We start from the raw sequence: 24085 nt of genomic DNA, 5'->3' as shown, positions 1-24085 counted from the left end.
ATCCAGTCATCTTCATTGTGTCTTCTGCTACATGGGTCACTCCCACTGCTACCTCTGTATCTGTCATTGCCTTTCCACCTAAATCCTGTTAATCTGGGAAACAGAAACCACACCCTGTTTACAGCTCTGTTTGCTGGCTCCTGTTCTGCTGCAGCTGTCTGTGCCACTGCCTGACTGGCTGCTACCTTTATAGGACCCCTAGTCAGAGAAGCCCCGCCCCCTAATCAGGGCTCAGCTTCTCTCCCAGCACAAAGCCCCTACAAGCCTCTACACATACAAATACTACCAATACAAAACCAAACACAAATACCTTCTCCTCCAACAGAACTCCCACTCAAACTCCCCTGTTTACAGCTCTGCTTGCTGGCTCCTGTGCTGCTGCAGCTGTCTGTTTAGTTTCATTTTGGTTTGACTTTTATATTAATTCTAATACCATATTAGTTATATTTAATATTTTATCTATATTATGTTCTGACATAATAACATAACCGTTCAATGTTTCCAAATCAAATTTTCTGTTTTTGATTTTTCAGGATTTCTTTTCTGTGAAAAATTTTGAAATTTTGCCTTTTTGTTCCAACTTGGAACCAAATATGAATTTCAAAATGTTGGCATTTCCCACATTTTCCAACCAGCTCTAGCATTGAGCTACTTTTATACCCTTTACCATTCCATTATGGTAATCCAAAATGACCCTGGCAGGATTTCAACATTTGTTTTTTGGGAGTCTAAGTATTTCAGACCTGAAGCTGAGGCCAAAATATGCGTTCACTTGGTAGGGCTGTGTGTACATCTGCAGACTTCGATGATGACCACATTTCTTTTCCCAGTAAACCCTTGTGAGAGATTTGTGCATCTGTGTCTTTTCTCTTGTATGTGTGTTTATGTATGTATAATATCCAGTCCACTTGGATAAACACCATATAATCATAATCCGTTCAGGTCAAGAGTTTGGGGAAGTGAAATGCATGCTGTCCACTGTGTATGGCTGATGTACTGCCCTTCTCTTTCCTTCTCCCATAAATTTCTGGAATGTTAGCTGGAATGTCAGCTTCAGCCCATCCTTACCAGTTAGCACTTAGAGGCTTCTGGATTTGCATAAATTTGAATCCTATGACTCTCTGCTCCCCCTCCAGTCAACCTCCACCAAGGTTTTTGCACTAGTGTATGAAAGAGTTGGCACAGGGACCATTTCCATAGTGTATAAGGGGCGCACAGGCTACACTACATGGCTTCTGCCCATATTCCATATACATGCACTCTTTGTAACAAGTAAGTTGTGCTGAAGGCCTTGTACATGATCCCCAAACCACAAGAGCATTTCACCCTATGATTCTATATATGAGTAACATACACACATGTTGCTGCTTATATACTTGTGTAAGCCCAGGTAGGATGTAGACCTGATATATATTTATCTTAATTGTTCTTCTTTCTCCTGTTGTAGGATGTAGACCTGATATATATTTATCTTAATTGTTCCTCTTTCTCCTGTTGTCTTTTACTTTATACCTTTTTAGGCTAATCAGTGTTTTGTTTTCTTCAAATCTGATTTAAAGGAACTTGTGCCCATGGAGAAGGGGTAAGAGTGCAGCTATGTCTCTTTAGATTTATGTGTCTACAAAGCACTGATTTAAACAACTTTTCTTTAAACAGGAATTATTTTAGGAGAAAGTGTTTCTTCAATGGCACTCTCCCTTGGACATTTGTCTGATAAGCAGAGTTCTTTGTCAAGAGAGTGACATCTCCTTAATGCAAGGGCAGGCTCTCCTTTAACTCACTTTTTCCTGGTCTGAACTGAAGGCTCAGTGGTTTTTTGTTATGTCATTTTACATGGAAGGGTAAAAGGAGTTATGAAAATGATACCAAAAATGGAGATTTCCAAGTCTATATATATATATATATATATATATATATATATATATATATATATATATTTAAAGTAATCATTCTAGTTTATTCATTTAAAACATGTTCTTGGTATTTCCCAACAATACAGTTTTTAAGGAATTTATTGTGTTGGGGGTTATTTACTGAGGGTTGTGATAAAACTTGAGGTCTAAAGTAAAGATTTGTTTTTTCATATGCAGTTGTAGCTGGCTTGCATAGCTGATTACAGCCCTTATTCTACAAACACTTACCCATGGCAATAACTTTGTGCATACAAGTAGTTTGAAATCAAGGGTCTACTCACATACATAAAGTTATTCAAAGCTGGTTGTTTCCTGGATTGGAACCTCAGCTAGGACCTATTTAGGGTTTTTTAAATATATCTTTATTTTCCTATAATTTTTGGATTTTAAACCTTGGTTATTTTTAGTGAACGAAAGAGGTTATTTTCCATTTCTGGTGTGTGTGCTCACATGTGCGCTTGTGTACACACGTATAACAATTATTTTAATCATTTTGCAGCTGGAAAATAAAAAATATTTACATTTTTTTTCTCTAGTCTTCATAGTTTATTCTCTCAAACATGTACCATTGTTTGTTGGTTTTAATATTGCTTTGTTGAAGAATTCAGATTTTTTTAATTGTCCAGGAAAGTAATGATCACAATAAGAACAAAACAAAGAAAATTGGGAAGAAATCTCTTTTTATACAGTTTGTTCAAAGTAACTTTTCGTTTAGCTCTGAACACAAAGACACTAACTGTGAGGTCTACTTTGCACTGTTGCATTGATAAAATTAGCCTCTCTACATGAAATATTAGCTCTCTTGTATACATTTCCTCCTTACTATGTTCAATTATCTTAATGCATGTTGTAAATGACACTGATTCATGGGCTTAGTGCAGGCAGAAGTTCAAAGACCTACATCAGGAAAAGATCCGGGAACCAAAAGAAAAAACACCCCCAACTGACTTTATAATTAATTAACTTCACCATATAGCTTCATAGCTCTTACTTGACAGAAATTAGGGGGTTGGATAAAGAGAGAGATTTTTTTTCTTGTACTCCTCTTCGCATTGGACAGGTTGTGTGACTGTCTGTGTTGGGACTTGCAAAGAGACTAATTAAAGAATTCATGGGTTTATGGAATTGCTGGCTTGTAAGGAGAATATATTACATCTGTGCTAGGGGGAGGAAAACGTAATTTAATAACTTAAATCCAAAGTGCAAGGGGTGGAAACCTCAATTAGAGTTACTATTTAATCTGATTTATAGATTAATTTGGCTCAGTTAGATCAGATTTGTGTCATCATAAAGCTATACAGCAGAAAAAAAACATACCTGTTACTAGCATGCCTCCGATAGGTCCTTTTCATTTTGAATTATTTTATTTGTTTGTTTCAAATTTCCTTCGAACAGAAAAGCCCTGTGGCAGCGGGTAAAAGGATCTGTTGTTCTGCAAATTTTAAGGAAAGTGAAAGCAATTCTCCTTTTCCCCTGAGGGGGCTGCTTTTGAAAGACGGCTTCTAACTTTGTAGGGGAGAATTTGCACCTGCAGTTTAATTGTACCCACATTGTTTTGCTCCCTCAATTAATTGAGCAGACATAGTTTGGGATTTGGCCATTTAAACTGCTGATGACACCTGCTGATCAGGTAGTTAGATGGCTAAACCCCATAATTTGCTCCTACAGGTGCAGGTGTAGAACTTCATGAGTGATTGGACTGAGGCCTATTTAAAATTTAGAACTCAGTTTCCACTCCTCCCCCCACTTATTTTTCAAAAGTTTAGGTTAAGGCTGCTTACCCTAGTATTATTGCTGTATCCCCTGACCTTAGCCTTGGTAAAATGTAATTTTATTGGTAGATGTTATGGTCTTATTTGCCTTGATAATGTAATTTGAAAAGTCTTTGTGTGTGGTATATTTAATTCAGATAACGTTTTATTTTCCATTTTATTTACGTATTTTTTGGTGGTATAGGTATGGTATTAAGTCAGACAAAGGGTGCTAGGTAGGCTTTCTGGAGCAAAATTGCATCCACTTTGCATTACTGGAGTGATTAATACATGTTGGCAGTACATCCTTGAAAGAAGAAAATAGCTTCTTGTCTTCAAGGCTCCTGATTGATAACTCCATTATATACTGTATTAAACATAGGATTTCTTATTTATGCTGATCTTGATCCAGGAACGTGTAGTGAAACATCTGGCAGTGGGCAGACCAGAGGCCTGAGCCTGTGAGGGCCATCTTTGCCCAGCAATAAGAAATTGCTTGATAATTCTGGGGCATATGGCAGCTTGTGCACACATAACTCAGCAAGCTAGCTTTCACCTCAGAGGCATACAGGGGTCGTTGAAGTCTATTTACTGTTCATCTTGTCAACCAGTGGACGTGTTCACTCACACACCTTCAGGTATCTTGTAATCCCTAGATAGGTGGATGGACCTCAGATTGTATGCAAAGGGGGTCTCTTTGTTCCTCTCCGCCCTTCGTGATTCTGGTCACAGATGTCTCCTCTCTAGAATGGGGAGCTCATCTGGGGGACCTCCAGACTCAGGGACTTGGCCAGATCAAGAACTCTCTCTCCCCGTAAAGGTTTGAGAATTTTGAGCAATTCACCTAGCGTGTTGGCTTTTCCTTGTGTGCATCAGAGGTTGTACTGTGCAAGTCCTTGTGGCCAACACTGCTGCTATGTTCTACTTGAACAGGCAGGGAGATGCCAAGTCAGATTGTGTTTGTCAAGAGGCAATGGAACTTTGGGATTTTTATGCCGCAAATTATGCTCACCACCTCACATCTCCTGGTGTTTAGGAGTCTCTGGCGGATCATTTCAGGAGAGCATCCAGCATGAATCACTAATGGTCCCTCAGAATGGATAAAGCCAAGTCCATTTTTCATCTTTGAGGAACACCACAGATAGACCTGTTTGCTACACAATTGAACAGGAAGTGTCATCTATATTCTGGTCCAGAGCAGGTCACAGTCCGGGCTTTATCTCAGATGCTTTCCTTTTATCATGGAAGGATAAGCTGCTGTATGCCTTTCCACCCATTAATTTGATTTCAAAGATGGTTATGCAAACTCAGAGAGGCTCACACCACTCTACTCCTGAGAACACCAGCCTGGCCTTGATCAGATGCTGCACCCCAACGCTTCCTGTCTCCAGCTTGGATGTTCAATGGTTAACACTTCAGGAGACTGAGCGTTCCGTAGACTGAGCGTTCCAAACATTCTGTTGAATAGCAGAAAATCATCCACCAGATATAATTACACAATGAAATGGAGATTTTTTCTGTATGGTTCCAGCTGTGGCGTTCTCCTCCTACGCAGTCTTCCCCTCAGTTTATTCTGGAATATTTACTCCACCTAAAGGGAGAAAAGGGCTCTTTGAGCATTCACTTGGTTCCTGTTTCCACATTCCATTCTCCTTTAGAGAATCAGTGTAGATCTGATTTTTTTTTCAATGATAGGATTTTTGAAGGCATTGAACAGGCTCTGTCCACTCGTGAGAGTACCCACACCTGCATGGGATCTAAATTTGAATGGTTTTGGCCTTAATAGATCCACCTTTTAAGTCTATGGCTACTTATTCATTTTTGCATCTCTCCATAAAAGTAGCTATTACCTTGACCAGGAGGATAGCGGAGCTTCAAGCATTATTTGCCGACCCTCCTCATGTACGGCCTTTATAAGGACAAGGTTTAGTTGCATGTTCATCCTAAATTTCTGACTAAGGATGCTGTTGGACTTCCACCTTAATCAGTCTATATACTTAACCTTTTTTCCAAAGCCTCACTCTCATAAGGATGAAGAGAGTCTCCATGCTATGGATGCCTGCAGTGCATTAGCCTTTTACATGGGCAGGACTAAACAGTTTAGAGTGTCCCCATAACTGTTCATTTCTTTTGCTGACAGAATGAAGAAGGGGCAACCTGTTTCTTGGCAGAGAATATCTTCCTTGATCTCATCCTGCATACAGCTGTGCCATGACATCACTGAAGTTCCTGTACCTGAGAGAGTTTCAACACATTGTACAAGAGCACAGGCTGTATCATCTGCACTCTTGAGTCAGGTCCCCATCAGTGATATTTGCAGGGCTGCAATTTGGTCATCTGTACATACTTTCACTAGTTGTTATGCTATCTCCCAAGTCTTGAGACATTATGCTAGATTGGGGATAGTTGTGTTGCAGTACTTGTTCAGATGGACTCTAAAACCCTTCTCCATTCTGAACTACTTGGGAGTCACCTGGGTGGAAAAGACATGTGGAATCACTCAAAGAAGAATTTACCTGTTCTGTAACTGTTGTTCTTCGAGATGTGTTGCATATGTCCACACTATGACCCATCCTTTCCCCCTTTTGCACTGGAGTCTATGCTTACTGGATTCCAGTTTGAAGGAACAGAGAAAGGGTTGAGGCAGCTCTGCCATTTATGCCATCAGCTGGGAGCATGAATGTACACAGGGCACATGCATTGCCCCAACGGCTGCCATTATGGGGGGAAAAAATCTGTGGGTTGATGTGCTTGGTGCACACATATCTCCAGCGGAATGGACATGTGCAACCCATCTCGAAGAACAACAGATATAAAAAAGGTAAGTAACCATTTTTAGGAAAGGTAGCCTCATGATCTTAGTTAAACTGAGGCTTTCCTGTCCTTAGAATAGAAAATTGCTACGTTATTTCCAGTGCCATAATATTGTGATGTTTGACAAATGATGCCTTTTTCATGACTTCTCTACTTTTTAAATTAAAATAGTGATTTGTTGATCTTGGTGTTTATGATGCTGTATAATCATAGATGATGTGGTCCCTGTACTCAGGAGTTTACTAAGTCCCCAATCCTGCAAAAACATGTATGCATGCTTATATTTAAACCCCAGTGGTTCTATTGACAGACATCTCTCAGAGTAAAGAAATTTATTTTGGGGTTCTAATCTCTTAGTTGTCCAGATTTATTTTTTAGTTTGTTTTTTGTGTGTGTTTTTGTGTGTGCACATTCATGGTGGATTATTGTTGGAAAGCTCTTATGGTAGAAATGAGTTTGAGGGAAGGATTTGAATTAAGAGACGGAGGTTGACTGGGCCACAAGAAATGAGAGGGAATTCCAAGTCTGGGGGAACTTCTCAAGAAGACATGAAACAGAGAAGGAAACAAATGAGACGTTAAAGAGAAGGAGTTTTGGGAGGAGCAGGCAGCAAGAACTGTCTAGGAAAATATGTGAAAAGGTGAGATCCACATGCAGTCATTGCAGCCTGTTTTCCATTGCTGTGCTCTGCCTTGTTCTGTTTCATAATGATTTTCCAAGTACTACATAGTTTTTAAAATATCAGCATTTAATTTTAATTTGAGCAGCTGCAGTGCTGGTTTATTTTTTAAATACAGCTGCTGAGAATCAGTTGAGTGTTTAGGCATTTTTATGTTTTTCTTGATGAGTTATGGTCAGCTTCTTGCCAGCTAGTGTGTACACAACTTCAAAATGTGGTTTGTCATAAAACTATTAAAATGCAATTGATGAGCAAAACTGATATTTCACATTTTTTTGAATATGGAGTGTTTTCTCACATGGCACTGTTTCAGACTGAATATTTTTGGTGGTTGATTTCCTCTGTGAAAAGTAGATGGACATGTCTGGAAGGGAGCCCTAAATGACATTGTAGCTACATACAATAATATCCTTCCTTGTTATGGAAAAGTTAAGTCCTACTGGGGGAACAAGCAAAAATAATAAAAAATCTAGATAATTTTGCACAAGTTCACCACCAGCGGAGTTCCTTCCATCATTGCTATTACTGTGTTAATCATCAGTTTGGGAATGGGCCTGCTTCTGTGCAACTCAATAGAAAGACTCCCTTTGACTTCTATGGGAATTAGATCAATCTCTATGGTTTTTAAAGGTAGTAGAGGCAAAACATTCAAATTTTGCCTTCCTTACAGACAATGTTATTTTTTAAATTCTCTTTCTTGGTTTCATATTTAGCACTCTTTGAAACAGTGCTACATACAAAGTCCTATGTAAAGGAAAAAATACTGATTCAGAGGTCTGACTCCTTCATAAAGCCATATTTCTACCAGTATTCTGTGTTTTCCTATGTGTAGTCCTTTATCGGGAAAAGATCTGTTGTTCCTGAGTATACAGGAAATGCTATGTAGTCAAAATACCACTTGACACTTTATCCTCCTGCAAGCAGCAGTGTAGCTGAAGTTTGACTATATCATGCATGTATGATTCTTGACAATTATATTACCAAGAATAACAGTCTCTGTGACAAAACTGACAAATTTATAATGTGTTTAATCAGCTGCCCATAAGTTAAATAAATATCTGCTCAGCTAAATTACTTTCTCTGAAAGTGTCAGTGAGAGAAGATTTGCATTGCATTTGACTTTAAACCTCAAGATCTGATCTCAAGACACTTCTTGTGTAGCCAATAGCGAATAAGGCTATTTAATTGTGGCCTTTTCTGTTACTTGAAGCTTTGTAATATTTGAGTTTTGAGTTTTCAGTGTTCAACAAATCATCTTACATGATGGTTGTCCAGCAGCAGTAAAGATTTCAAAAGAAACAATGTACTGTATCTGACTGGTGTGTAGGTTCCATGTTTTAGTAAAAAAAAAAAATAGCATTAGATTATTGGTTGCGAAGATTTGGAGGCCAGTCCAAAACCCATTCAAGTCAATGGAAAACTTCAATGGGAATTGTTGAATCAGTATATGGTAAGCAATTCAAGTAGATCCTGAGGCGTGGGCTATCTCTTTATTAACATTATTGTAGAGCAGAGTTTGGGCATCCATATTGTCTAGGTGTAAAATACAAGATTTATATGTGAGGGGGCTAAAGAGCCATAAAGGGAGATCTAATGTTCAGTAATTGTATAAAGGAATCGGAGTGCCTATGTCATCAAGTCAAGTTTTAGAAGAGTTTCCATAAGTTAGTTGGGGGAGGAGAGAAGAAAGTTAAATATGGTAGAAAGACTATGCTATGTCACAGCAGTTCATTCTTGCTTTCTGTAGTGAATGGTGATGTTCTCAAGTAACTGGGGCTTGGGATCTAGTGTTCTTTTTCTCTCTCTTGGAAGGAAGTTTCCATAAAAGTTGAGAAGAGATGAACACTTATGACCTTGATATCTCCCCAGCACTGACAATTAAAAAAGGCAGTATTTAATCCTCCCATGCAAAGGTAGATGTGATCATGCAGAATACCTTCTAGTCCACATTCTGTTTGTATGAATCTTCAATAAGTGGATATCAGACACCTCTCTAGATTTGCTAAAGCACGTTAGACTTTCCATATTGGAACTGAATCCATTTGAAGAACATGTAACCTTGAAAATTGGAAGAATTCCTTTATATAAGGAAAATATGAGACACTTCACTCTCCCAATTCAAACTGCTCAGTTCCTCTTTGTGGAGTTGTTTATAGTATACTATATGCTACTTTCTTTAAATCTCATCTGGTAGCTAATTCATAATTATGCATTTCATAAAGTATTAAGAGTTGTGCATATTTTGGCACAGTCTCTATGTATTTATTTTACAAATTTGCACATTTTGTAAAATTTAAAATATAAAACCTTACCATTTGGAGATATTCCTGAATGAACTGAATGTTGTCATCTTTACAGCCTCATTCTCAGGGCTTGTAACAAGATTTTCTATAAAGTGTGATGTTCATCTGGTATTTTTTCTGCCGTAGGAGATGTCTTGGGTTTTGTTTTCAACCATTACTTCAGCTGTTAAAAACAATAACAGTATAAAATAAATAACTTTTTACTAGCTATCAATTACTGGAAAAGTCAGACCTTTCTAGTCTATTATATATTTTCTTTCTGACATGATACTACATGACTGGCTCTTCGGGAGATTAAGTTCAGCAGTTCTTCCCTATTCAACATAGCATTTAAGCAACTGAAGCCAATGGAACTTAGGCATGTGCTTAACATGAGTCATATACAGAAGTGCTTTGCTGAATCAAGGCCTGGTGCAGGAACTGTCTTTTTTTTTATTATTGTGTGTGTGTGCAGGGTTTAGCCCAACTGGGCCCTGACTGGTGCATCTAGGTGCTCCTGTAATACAAGTACTAATGTTCTTGTACAGTAGCAACTTTCACTGGCATGTGGTTAATTGGAACCAAAACTTTTAGTTTAAGTAGACTAACAAAACAAAAAAGAAGCTAGAATTAATTTCTGTTCTTGCTTGATGGTAATCTTTATTTCACACATCTTCAGTGCTATCTGAAGTGCCTTGGATGCACCAGAGCTCTGAATACTACTAGTATATGAAACCATAAACAGCTAGCTAGCTAGGTATATATAAAGCTAACTACAGTATCTCACGCAGTGTGAGAAGGAATTTGTACCATAAATTTCCTTTTTAATGTTGGATATGATCAGGCTGCTACTCAACACTCTGTTTTTCATAGATCTGTCTGATGGCAGTCTGACATCAGAATTCCAGTTCAGCCAATCATTTATATTTTTTCTTTGTGTTTATAACTATAATTTTTCTCTAGGTATAACCCAAAGCAATTAAGTCCTAATAAAGTCCATTTAACTATGCAGTGTGTCCAAGACAACATTGTTTAAATGATTGGGGGTGGGGGTGTTGCACTGCTTATTGCTTTTCACATAAGAGTAAAAACAGAGCTGGTTCAATGGGAAGTGTGGCAGCAAAAGTAGTTAAGACACCTGTTAAAATCATCAGCTGCACTGAGACTTGCAAGGCAGCCAGTCAATTCATTGCATACTTTCCCAAATGATATTGTGGTGACACTCAGTTTCCCAAAGTTCCAAATGTTCCTTGGCTTTGTTTTTGGTCTCATCTGTTTGCAGAGTTACTGTATAAAAATTTAGAAAAAATGTCCTCATAGCCATCTCTGTTTCTTTAAAAATCTGTTTCCTCCCAGGGAGGGTTGCCAATTTTGGTTGGATGTATTCCTGGAGATTTCATCACATGACATAATCTTTAATTAAAAATGAATCTTTAATTCCTGGAGACTCCAGGCCAATCCTGGGGGGTTGGCAGCCCTACTACCAAGTATGCTAATAGCCTGATCCAGCAATGTGCTGAGTACCTTCTGTGTTGTCAGTAGGATCTGAATGCTTCTAGCAAATAACAGGAGCCAAACAATTGGGTTTGAAAAAGTCTACCTAATCCCTGAATTTCCTGATCCCAAGCCATTTTGGGGTTTTGAGCATTTGGAATCCACCAGTGCTGCACTTGTTGCTTATTACCACTACTATATCCTAGTATATTTGATATTAAGAGCACAAATAGGAAGTCTCCATAAGAGAGCACACCTGTGTCAGTCTGTACTAAACGGACCATAAAATAGTGCCTCTGTCTGTAGATAGTGCAGTCATTACATTTAAAGTTCACAGAAAACAAATGTCTAATAATCACATAGATAAACATACCACGCTCTCCACCAGGTTTCTGCTGTGTTCACAAATGCTTGCATTGCTTTTGGTCTTAGGAGATTTGAAATTTCAGTCTGGATCCAGATTCGCAATTAGGGCCCACTTCATCCCTTCAACCTACCTTTTAGAATGAAACTCATTAACTACATGGAAAGAGTTGTACTTGAGAAAGGCACATATGCAGATGTTTTTCTGTACTGGCTTTCAACTCCTAGCAATGCAAAAATGATATTAATAATTGGCAAATGGACAAAAGCAGTTTTTGTGGATGTCTGTGTCATCTGGTGATGGTGACTTTTGTTTCTCTTAAAATTTAGCATGTTTTTTTCCAACACCTGTTCTCATCAGTCTCTGAACATGCTTTGCCTTTATTATCTGCAAAGAGCGGATCTTTAATCACCTATCTTAGCTAGCTAAAGTAAATGTTAACACTGCACCTTTTTTGATCTTTGCTGTTTGTACGGAATAACCATAAACAGTAGCTCACACTCTTTATTCAGAGTAACAGTAATCCTAATAACAAACCCTTTGAATGAATGTGTGGCTGCTACTCTGAAACCAGTCTTTATGTTATTGTTGAAAGCAGTCAGTCTCTGATGTTTTCATGAGTGATCTGTCAAGTATTGCCCTGGTTGATGCAGTTTCCTTGTTCAGCTGCCCTATGGAGCTACTATAAATAGCCCGCAGTTTAAGACAATAGTTCAGTTTTTAGTCCTAGCATTTGGGCTGGAAATCTGCATTGAGTTTGCAAGTTTTGGAATATAAAGAAGAGGGAGTTGATCTTTGTAATGACTTCTGAGCAGTTCATAAACAACAACTAAGAGCACCTCAGCACTTACACCAACATGCCACCCACAAGAATTATTACTGGTCAAGGTAAGTGTATCCACTTAGACAACTAAAAACTACTAAAGTGGAGGTGCATTAAGCTAAATAGCTAAAATTAGGTAACACACTGCTTAGGACAGCTGATTTGTAGGACGTAGGCATATTTATATTGATTTTATATTTCAGCCTGAAGGTGATGTGGTTATTAATCAATAATTCTCATGATAGATTTAAAGGAAAAGGGGGGCAAATAACAGTGAGAGGGCCTGTGGTACATAGCTCCCTTAATAAATAACAAAAGGTTGCACTTTGATTTAGGTTTGGAAGGATTAGATTTTTATCAGTAAATGTCGGTAAATGTCAGTTTTACCATACACACACAAACCGACGAAAAATATTTCCATTAATAATAACCAAAATTTACAGAGAGGAAAAGTAAACAAAATGCTGCTTTGGAGTTTATGAGAGATTAAGGATATTTCATTTGTGTATTTTGACATGTGAAGTTGAAAATTTGTGTTTGAACGGTTATAAAGCCTCAACTTTAAATCTACTCCCATTAAATAATTATTGTCTGCCCTCCCCTCATAGTTTCCTGCAACTGTGAAAATGTATATTGATAAAAACAGAAAAAAATGCTTAATACCCATAATTTCCTGGAACTGTAAAAATTTAAATAGATAAAGATTAGGAAAAATGCTTAAAAATAAACATCAATATTACCCATTGAAATTGTAAAAAAATTAAAAATTGAATTCTGCCAAGCCTACTTATATTGTGCCTTTCCTCCAGAGAACTCAAAGATTTACAAAGATGGGTAAGTTATACTGCTCTCATTTTACAAAAGGAGGAACTGAGATACAAAATTTAAGTGACTTCTGCAAGTTCACACAAAGTCAATGGCAGAGACAGGACTAGAACCCATGTAACAGGACAACTCCTTGATGCCTTGTTAGAACCAATGAGTAGATCATGCTACCTCCCTCACATGATTTCACGTCCTCAAATAACAAACTTTAAATGATAAATCAATACATTGAATAAATAAAATAGTGACAGTTCCTTGAGGATCAAAAATAGCTGTTTGGACCAGTTTCTACCATCTGTATTCTTTTTAAGTAGTACCTTGTTAAATTAATTGCGGTGGGACTGGTCATGGAGTAAGGTATTACTCTATGAGTGAAATGCTGTCCCTTTGCAGTCAGTTGGAGTTTTGCCATTGATATCAGGGGGCTAGGTGGCAGAATCTGGTTCATGGTCTTCGGAAGCTGATTATAAAAATTGTGTAGTTTATCCCTTCCAGAGAAGAAAATTATTTGGGGATCTAGATATCCTATCACTTCCTCTGCTGTGTTCTGAAAGAAATGTCTCCTCCACATGAATTCAACCAAAGTAATAAGTAAATGACTTCAATCTAAAGTAACAAGTAATTTTGAGTGCCTCCATTTTTGGGTGCCACGCCTGAGAAACCTGAAAGAGGCGGTTTTGCTGGAAAATGTACATGTTAGTTTGGGAAAAGAAAATCTGACTATCAAATTAACAATGAAATTGTATCCAATTCTCAGATCTCTTTTTAAGATTAACTCATTTTAACTCAAAATGACAAATTTCATAACTCAAAATGACTTTGAAAACAATCATATTTAACATTTATTTCCATAAGAGACTCATTTTGCATGCAACCAGTATTTGTGTTAATTTTAATTTGCGTTGTACTTCCATGCGTAAGAATATTTAAAAAACTGGAAAAATGTACTTTTAAGTCTTCTTTTAATTTTTAAATTAAAAGATTCTTGAAGATGCTATTTTGTTTTGGAATTCTGAGAGCCAAAACCTGAAATAGTAGATGAACTGAGGCTTGCATTATCAAAAGGAATTAGATGCCTAAGTCCCAGTTTTAGGCACCTAAATCCCATTTTTGGGACCTCTGCAATGTACAAAACTCCCACTGAACCCCAGAGATGCTTAAACTCACTCAACATCTAAATTTTTGCTGCAGAAGTTCTTTAAGTGCCTGTGTTTCTGCTTCTGAGCATGTGCAATACTGCCTCCTTCTAGGTACCTGAATGCCTATATCCCACCAAGCCCCAAAGTGATTCACCAATCAGGGGAAGATAAGCATTTGGCCACCTAAGTCACACGTGGCATGGCCTGATCTGGTAGCCATGGTCAGAGGGCCTTACTCATAACTTTTTGCCCAGTGGCTAGGGTACTCACTTGGGATGTGGGAGACCCCAGTTCAAATCCCCCTCTCCCTGAAAGGAAGAAGGCATTTGAACAGGGATCTGCCACCTCTCAGGTGAGTGCTTTAACCATTGAGCTATGGGATACTCTGATTTGGGGTAGTCTCTCCTGTTGAAGCAGTTGCACTCTGGACAAATAATTAAAGTCATTCTATCGGGGGACAGGGTCTTGGGTCTCCCACCTCCCGGGTCAGTGCTCTAACCACTAGGCTAAAAAGTCACACTCTCTCTGACTCATTTTTGCCAGAGTGAGAGAAAGAGAGCTAGTGCACAAGTGTGAGACTCTCAGTGCCGAACTCCTTTTGTGCATAGTTTTGGATGTAAAACCATGCTCTGAAATGTCCTTAGCCTCTGTTTGCCAGAAGCTGGGAATAGGCGACAGGGGATGGATAACTTGATGATTCTGTTCTCTTCATTCCCTCTGGGGCACCTGGCATTGACCACTGTCAGAAAACAGGATACTGGGCTAGATGGACCATTGGTCTGACCCAGTATGGCTGTTCTTACGTTCTTATGGTCGTATTCAAGCATGAGTCTTTCCTCTGCCAAAGACCTAAGTTAAAGTGATGGAGAGTGAGGTATTTGGCATGAATGGTACCTGTGTTTTGCCTGGCCTTTGCATTAATAGACTGCACTGTACCACAACCCATGTAGTCCATTAACATTCATATTCACATCAGCTATCCAAAATGAAAAGTCACTTAAAATGCTGTTAACAGATGACTGTGTAGTTTCTGATTCCTCAGATGCTCTGTAAACTTGGTTGAGGATTGCCTGATGGTCTAGGTTCTTTTTGGCAATTTAGACAGCAGAAGCAAGTACATAATAGGGCTGATGCTCAAGTACCCAGAAAAATCCAATCTAAAGAGCAAAAGGTTCAAAGTCTTTTCTGAATCTTTGCATCATGAATCACGTTAGCCTCATGTGGTGACAGCCTTCTATATGATATGCAGAGTCATATGCTTTGATACTGTGTTGAAACTGCCAGGTCATTAGCCCATTCCAATGACTTATGGCTTGATCCTGAGAGTTGCTGAGCACTCACAGCTCCTAATGAAATCATGGGGAATTGCTTATATACCTCACACCCATCAGGATAAATCAAGCCATTAAAAATGAACTGAAGCTCTTTCTGAGCTTGGATTTGTTGTGTGGTTCAGGATCTTTTATGTAGCATTTAGTCATGAGAACAGACTAAGGGCCTGATGCAAAGCCCATTAAGGCCCTTGAAGTGCCTAATACATGTCCTGAGTAGTAATCAGGGCATCAGCAGAGCAAGCAGAGTAACCTTAACATCAGATATAAAAGCTGATACCTAATTGTTTTCCCCCTCTAAAGTGCAATTCCTCTTTGTACAGCATTTATTCAATTCCTGCATTTTTAGGGATGACCAAATATTTACAGCTGTCAGATTTAATGTAGTTCTTACTTTTGTGCAGCACAATAATATCAAAGAGAGGAGCTTTGCTTAGAATTTTCTATTCAGAAGATTATTTCAAAATCCTGCCTTAAGCTGCCATTACTGCAGCTATTTGCAACATCTGCAGCTGAATGGAAATATTTGATTTTATTTATGACTCTTAACATTGATAAAATACAAGTCCAAATCAGACCTTAAGCCCCCATAAACAATGGTAACCACTGGTTGCATTGCTCAGTTTGCTTCCGTTACTTAGTAGTAAATTTTAAAAATCCCAACAATTTGACATTGCTCCGAATTAAAAAAAACAACAGTCACTCTGTATGTCCTGGCCTGCCCCCCCTCCCACCTTTCACTGAGGATGAGAAAGGGTTTCTCTAATAATATTATTCACTATAACACTATTCATATTCAAAACTCTTTATGGGCCTTATCTAACTGATTTTCAAAATAGTGCTGTGAAGTATCTATACCGGGATAGCCAAATCGCAGCTCGCCAGCTGCATGCAGCTCTTTTACAGTTAAAGTATGGCTCACGGAGCCCCTTATGACCCCTACCCCATTCTCCGCCTACCAGAGTGGGGGAGGAGCTCTGGGCTTCTGCCCTCCATCAGGTTAGTGGGGTGAAGGACTTCTGCCAGAGATGACTGGTGCCTGCTGAGAGTGGAGGGGCACAATTTCAAGGTTGAGTCATGGCCCCCCTCTTACCCTCAGCGGCCCCTCCCTGCAGCTCCCAGGTGTTAGCTGCCTGTGGAGAGGCAGCGGCAAACAGCTGGGAGTTGCAGGGATTGGTCACTGCTTTAGCTCCACAGGGAGAGGCAGCAGCAAAAGCAGCAGCTCTCCCTGCAGCTCCCAGCTGTTTGCCCATGCCTATCTCCATGGCTGCAGCTCCTAGCTTGCTGACTTTATCAGCTGCTGTGTAGGGAGGGGGCCCAGTGGCACCATGAGACTGAGTGGGGCCAGCAAAGCCTGGCAAAAAATCGGGGGGGGGACATGACCCCCACATCCCCGTCCCCCCCACGCTTCTGCCCAGCAGGGAGGGGGGTCTCAGGGCTTCAGCCCCATGGGGCACATCTGCCCAGGCAAGCTTCAAGGATCAGGGCTGAAGCCCCAAGTCCCGGCTCTAGAACTTGTGAAGATTGTCATATGCAGCTTCAAGGGTCAGTAAGTTTGGCCTCCCCGATTAGGATAGTCACCAGAGAGGTTAAGCAACTTGCCTAGGGCTGCAAAGGGAATCTCTGGCAAAGCTGCTGTTAGAACTCTGGTCTTGTGGATTCCTAGCACTATGCACAGACTAATTAAACCATACCCTCTCCTCTATATATATAGAGTGAAGCAAATCCTTCAGTTAAAAAGCTGAAATTTAAGGCCATGTTCGCCAAAAAGTTTTCCTGCAATCTGTTATCATTTCGGCAAACCTTGGCTAACATATGTTTTCACATGGAATCCACACGCAAACTCAGGTAAAGAAAAATATTGTCAACTCTGATGATAAATCTGCATTTTTGATGCATATAGAAAAGCTGTTTCCATTTTTTCCTGTAGGAAGGATCTTTAATTGGTACCAACTGCCTTCTTTTAGCGTGGGTCAAGGTACCTATATCATGAGAGATTAAAATCTGATTCTCTTTGCCTAGTGCCTGTCTCTCTCAACTCCCGTCTTCTAAGACCCTCTTTCTATTCCTAGATTAAAAGATGCTGCGAGTGATTATAGGGAGTTGAGTGGTATTATGATGAGATTCAAAATGTACGGTATATTTGGTAGGGCCTTTTGATGTAGATTTGAACCCACTCTTTTATCCAGGGTTAAAGTTAGGCACAATTTTTAAAAAAACTCAGCTAAATCCTTGTCTTCTGCTCCAGATGGAAGGCCCAGAGTTCTTATACAGTTTGCCCAGACTTGGTACTCTAACATTGCTATCTAATTAACGTTACCTGTTTTTTATAACTATTTTAGGACTCAGAGTAACAGCCGTGTTAGTCTGTATTCGCTAAAAGAAAAGGAGTACTTGTGGCACCTTAGAGACTAACCAATTTATTTGAGCATAAGCTTTCGTGAGCTACAGCTCAGTACTTGTGGCATCTTAGAGACTAACCAATTTATTTGAGCATAAGCTTTCGTGAGCTACAGCTCACAGATGAAGTGAGCTGTAGCTCACGAAAGCTTATGCTCAAATAAATTGGTTAGTCTCTAAGGTGCCACAAGTACTCCTTTTATTTTAGGACTGTGAATGCAGACATTTTCTTTTCCCCAGTCATACAAAGTTTCTGATCTGTCCATTTTTTTTTTTTACTGTGTCAGTCCAGTCTATCAAGTGATTCAGTTTGGTTTCCAGATTGGAAATCGTGTCCTGGATTCATTTGTTTTATTCTTTGCATCTTGGAATAAATAGCTGCCTTTCTAGCCAGAGAAGGCATGCATTGGTTGGTGTCTTGTCTGGCCTCAGAGCATTCATCTTGCAGGAGGCTGCATTCAAAACACAACCATGTTCAGATTGCGACTTGAAATGGAGCAATCTTTACCTTTCCCGTTCATCACTCTGTCATTTAGGTATAGAAAAGGCAAGGCTTTAAAGGCTTTAAAACAATCGTTAAAATTGAAATTTATTTAAGGCCAAGCCTACGTTTGTCTGAATTGCTCCAGAACTAAGCTTTTCTTCCAGAAAGTCAGTTACAGTCATGAGCTTGATTAGATTACTGTTTTCCTTCACACTGAAAGTCACTTTTCTTTCCTCAGCTGATGTTTTCCCTCCCCGAGGCCTGATTCAGGAAAACATGTATGCTCATATGTAACTTTTCTTTAGCTCTGTACATACTTAGGACCAGCAATATTCAGTAAAGCACTTAGGTATGTACTGAAGTCTCATTGACTTAAGCAAATGCCTAAAGGCTTTACTTAATAAAGATGCTTTCCTGAATCATCATCTAGTCACATGGGGCCTGATTATTCACCATTGAACCTAATGGGAGATTTGTAATTGATCTGAATGTGAACCACAGTCAGATGCCTTTTGTGCCCCACCCAATCTCTCCTCACTTAGTCAGTTGTTTCTCCTTCTCTGCCACCATCTCCTTCCACATCACCAGCAGTGTCTGAGAGCAATTTTTCAGTACTTTTTAAAAATGGTTTCACCAAGTCACCACTGAGTTTGCAAATTATGGTAAGCCTGTGCTTTTAAACATACACCTTAAAATGGTTTTCTAATACTAGTAAAACTCCAGTGTAGACAGAGACTTAGTGTTAAGTTCCATTAATTGCAGGGAATATAGTATAAGCAAGAGTTTAAATGTCCTACAGGAATTCACAGACTGGGAAGGATATGGATTAAATTTTATATTTTGGAAAAGTGTTTTCCCCAGGGAAAAACACCAAGGACCAAATTGTGGAGTTACATCAGGGATAGATTTGGCCCAGTGCCTTGATTTTAAGAAACTGGGGCCAACCTCTCATTGCTCTGGTTTCTGCTTTGAAAATGAAAGTATATAAGGGTGAGACAACAGAGGTTACATATCATGAAAGTGTGTGTAAATTTAGTTTTGAAACAGTCCGCTGACACAGTATTAAATTTCAAGTCCTGGTCTCTGTATGAAAGCAGTGAATATTTATAATTACATGTTTTCACATGTGTTTCCCTGACTGTTCTATATTTTGGGCGTTGTTACTATATGAGAAATCTTTAAAAAGGACAAGTAAATTAGCAGAGACCTAAGATTCAAGTCAGCAGTGCAAGCTCAGTTTTTCAACAGCAATGAAGTATGGGGGATGGATAAACTAAGAATCATCTAAATGGGAAAACTGATTTATTCCTGTTGGGAAGCTTTATTGATAAAGGGTTAACTGAACTGACCCCCTCAATGAAAATGAAAATCCTTGTAAAATTTGCTTGTAGCTCTGCAAGTGTGCTCTCTTTTACAGACAATAGCTCTTCACTGAAACCTTTTCATTTCTTTTGAAATCTTCAATGATAGTAGACATTGTGAAAATGCTGCAATGATTTCTGTCAAGAAGAGGGTGGTGCTAGTTAGGTCCAGGACTTACACTTACGAATAGTTTGTACAGTGACAGCTTAATTAATGCTTCTGTGTATTTGGGCAGTGTAGTAGGCATAAAAGGGAGGGAAAATCAGACAGATTTCAAAAGGTATTATTCCTTTTATTTGCTGTAAACTCACCCAGAATCTTAGACGGACAAAGTGAGTGAGGTAATATCTTTTAAAGAGCTCTGTGTAAGCTCAAAAGCTCATCTCTCTCACCAACAGAAGTTGGTCCAATAAAAGATATTACCTCATCCACCTTGTCTCTGTAATATCCTGGGACCAACATGCCTACAACAACACTGCACTTTTTAGAATATGTCAGAAATCTATTTTGTCTGGAGAAAAGCTGATGAGAGAATGCTCCCAGAAAGATGGTAACTTAACACATACATGATATTCCAAATTACTATTTCATGAAGGATACTGTGTGATAGTTGGTGAATCTTCAAATAAAATGATACTCAGTGTACTACACAGTCCTGTGTAATAAAATTCATCTTTTAGAAGAACTTTAATAAAAACTTGTAAAAATTTAATGGATTGTTTCTCCTTTTGCTATTAAAAATCTGCAATGAGGAAAAAATAGTGAAGTAGACACAGACTTAATGAGGTTATCTGTTTTCACTGAAACGCAGTTTTACTGTACAATAAAGATTGGAAATTAAAAGGAAGTTCATTGAAAGCACTTTGTGTTGGATTATGTTTTGTTGCTGTTTTTGTTTGCAGGCTGTTCAACACCTCAAAACTTTACACCCAGTTCTGTTACCCTTACATCGAGTAATATCTTACTTTGCAAGTACTACTGTTATCTTAGTGGACCATCTTGTAGAGAGAGCCTCCAGTCCAAGAAATACTTCGGATGGGATTTTTAAAAGTGCTTGGTGTTGGCCTAACTCTGCTCTGATCAAAGTTAATGGTAAGTCAATTGATTTCAATGGGAGCACATTTAGGCCACCACTGAATACTTTTGAAAATTTTTCATAAATTTGCCCACATAAGTGTTTGCAGATCAACACCAAAGTTACTATTCAAAGTGAGCAAGATTTACAGATTTGGGCATTTTGCGTTTGGATCTGTATCCAAATTTTGTTGCTAACCTGTGTCATTAATTAGCTAACCAACTTCCACACATCCACATCCAAATGTTGCAGTTTGGATTAATCTCTAGTCATGACTACTTCTGAGTGGAAATGAGCAGTGTCTGAGTTGCTTCCTGATCACTGTGAAAAAGAATAATCTGAAAAGAATTGCACTTTATTTTTAGAGAAAATAAGCATAGTGTGCAGTGCAGTTTGTATATAGAACAGATTTTTGCTTCTTTCTTTTGACACAACCTAGGCAGTGATTTGGGAAAGCTCTGAAGCATGTGCTCAATTTTAATAGAAAATGACTACATTTCTATAGTTTTCTTGAAGTCTCTTATAGAATTTAATATAAAATTCTTTCTCTGCCATAAAATTCTCTACAAATGATTTTTAAAAATAACAAAGGATCTCATTCTTTATTAATTTGTGTAGGTTTTTAGAATAGTCTCTATGCAACCCCTATTAGTTTAATATCTATTCAATTCTGTGGGACATTCCAAAGAAGATGAAAAATTCAGACACAGCAGTAGTACACATTTTTCCATATTACCCCACCACTGTATATTGAGCATGGCCTGGACGGCATCTAAGATTGCCAAGAAGGGTGCAGTTTTGGTAGTCGTGTTAGCAAAGTTCTGTATAATTTAATAGGACACATACCATTAAAGTTAAATAGAAATTGAATACGCTCATGTCTGTTTTTAGAACAATTTCTATAGAATGCAGTAGAGCTCAATGTACATTTTTAGGAGGTGGGAAGGTTGAATCATCCCATAGAAATCTAAGTCCAGAATATAATTTTCTATTAAATTCTATAAAATGGTCTAAAAAGCCCTGAGAGAAGTTCCTATTTTCTGTTAAATTCCTTAGCACAACAATAAGACAGTATTGTTGTGATGTGGTTACTTGTCCACTGGGATTGTAGACTGAGGCTACCAAAGTCATTTGAATAGGTCACTGAACACCCAAAGTTAAGACGCTACCAACCAAGGTCAGATTTGAACCAATCACCTGGAGGGGAAAAGTGCTATCGCCCATGTCTAGTCCATTTTAGCTATCCAGTCTATTGTCAGTGGGGCATTTTACAGTAGTTAGCTGTTATACAAACAGACTACTTATATACTGCCTGGTTTTTAACTGGCCAGAAATCAGTGTGAATTTGAGAGGTGGTTGAGGAATTCATTTGAGAAATAATGAAAACCATAATAACCTTAAATGCTGACTTGTAATGACATTGAAGAGACCATATGCATGGCAATAATCAAGGTTTTAAAATGTTTTTATATCATTTCTTTTTCCTTTTAGTAGGTAGAAAATTACATGTAGAAATACATGTAAAAGAATGGGCATTATACCTTGTGTCTCAAGTCCCTTGTGAATTCTCTTTTTCATTGGCTAGGCTAGGAAAATTATTTACGTTTAAAAGCCCATTTTGCTTCCTTTGGGTCACCTTCTGGTGTATATTTCTTCCTTAAACTAAACTGATCAATCCATTATGATTGACCTCTGAAGAAATAGGTTTTGATATTAATATGTTTTCAAGTAGGAGAATGACTCACCAAGGGAGCTATGCTTGGGAAAGAAAGAGTGCTGCTGTGGTAAGGAATCCGCATTTCTTCCCTTTGCTTGTTTTCTCTGTAACCCTTGGGGAGACCTACCACAGTCTAGGAGGAATTGAAGAAAGGCTAACTGGAAGAAAAGGCACAGAAAAGATTGTTTCTGGATATATAATATGTGATGATTTCTACAAGTTTCACATGCAATCCAGAAAGCTACCTCATTAATGACTACCAATGGATACCTTACCATAATGAATTTTCTGTAAACTAATAGGGCTTTTCTGTTCCTGACTTATAAGATCTTAAAATGTTAGAACTGACAACTTTCTTTTCACCAAGGGATCTCGATGCCCACAAGGAATTTTAAACCATATTAATGATTTTAGGAGGTGAGGGTGTAGGACTGCATAGATGGGACATCTATTTCTAAAGCACAACTCAAGTTATCGACACTTGAGTTAACTCCTCTCAAGTTAGCCTAGCTTGGGTGGGAGGAGTGGCTATACTGAAAAATAACACTCCAGCTATACAACGTGGTTGTGTTAGCCGTCAGTGAGTTGTTCAAACTCAAGTTGTGGCAGGCCAGCCAACTTGAATTAAAAGCACCACCGGAGCTAAGCATTTTTGTGTGTAGGCAGCATTCAAGTTAGGGGAAACACTCAAGTAATAACTGGAGTTACCTCTGTAGTGAAGACTAGCCCTCAGATGACATAGTGATTACAGTTATGACAGCAGCTGGTAGCCTGTCTAGATTAGCTCTTTCCAGGTTGCCAGCACTGGTGGAGATGAAATGATGCAAAAGACCCATGTCCTCAGGAACTTTTAAAAGGTCTGTGTCAGTGGCAAAGTTCCCATTAACTTCAGTGGTTCAGGATCTAATCCACGGGTGTCCATTTTCACTGCTTCTTCAGTCTCTCCCTTTTGCCTGCAAATGAAGAAGGTGGCAACTCTCTCCATGGAACTCCAGCACTTCAAAGGAAGTCACGCTGCACAGCAAAAAAAGGGTTAAAAATTCTTCATAATCAATCTTTGTGAAAGTGCTATTATATTTCAGTGCTTTTTGGTTTGAGAAATAAGGCTGATATTAGCTTAATGAGAAAGTGGGGTCTTCCATAGCCGCCTCATTATTACTGGGGTCACTCATTGGGTTTGCATTCACAGCGCTGATTCATTTTGTTCTTTACATTCTTACTCCTAAGAGTTTCTGTACAAACACTAGTGCAAAGACAAAGAAATTCAAATGAAACCTAATAAATCTGCCAGAAAAATATGAACTAATAGATTCATCCGGATGGTGAGGGCTCTCCCATTAGAGGCTCCTGTGGCTTTTTTATGACTTTTTTTTTAATGTTTGGTTCCTTGCTTCCATAAATTGTGCATGCTGGATTTTCATTAACTCAGAAGGCCGAAATTCTTGGTAAAGGATGCTTTAGTCACATATGATTCAGAAGTTCAGAAAGATCAAAGACAGTTAGCATTGTGGCTGGCATGACATGGCGTATTTCATGTAAATGCTTCAGCTCCCTGCATTTTGATTTAGATTTTTTTCTAGTTTTGCATCTATTTTTTTCCTGCTGTTGCAGGGGCCTCAAGCACTGGTGCAT

At 38.7% G+C, this 24085-nt stretch overlaps 1 protein-coding gene across 12 annotated transcripts in view; it reads left to right on the top strand.

Annotated features, from left to right (window-relative positions):
- BBS9 (Bardet-Biedl syndrome 9) overlaps window positions 1–24085 on the top strand; it is a 437000-nt gene that overhangs the window by 322722 nt on the left and 90193 nt on the right. Inside the window, exon 23 of one of the 12 annotated variants that reach the window (XM_073332912.2) lies at window positions 5805–6829. The exons of the other annotated variants lie outside the window; for them this stretch is intronic. Coding sequence (XP_073189013.2) covers window positions 5805–5809 — 5 coding nt within the window. The 3' untranslated portion in view covers window positions 5810–6829. Of the gene's footprint in view, window positions 1–5804; window positions 6830–24085 lie in introns of those variants that run through there. 12 annotated transcript variants of the gene reach the window in all.

This window comes from Lepidochelys kempii, chromosome 2 (assembly GCF_965140285.1).
Source record: "Lepidochelys kempii isolate rLepKem1 chromosome 2, rLepKem1.hap1, whole genome shotgun sequence".
In the NCBI taxonomy this organism is placed as follows: domain Eukaryota; kingdom Metazoa; phylum Chordata; order Testudines; family Cheloniidae; genus Lepidochelys; species Lepidochelys kempii.
Note: the sequence above shows the minus strand (reverse complement) of the source record. Positions and strands in the feature narration are given on the sequence as shown.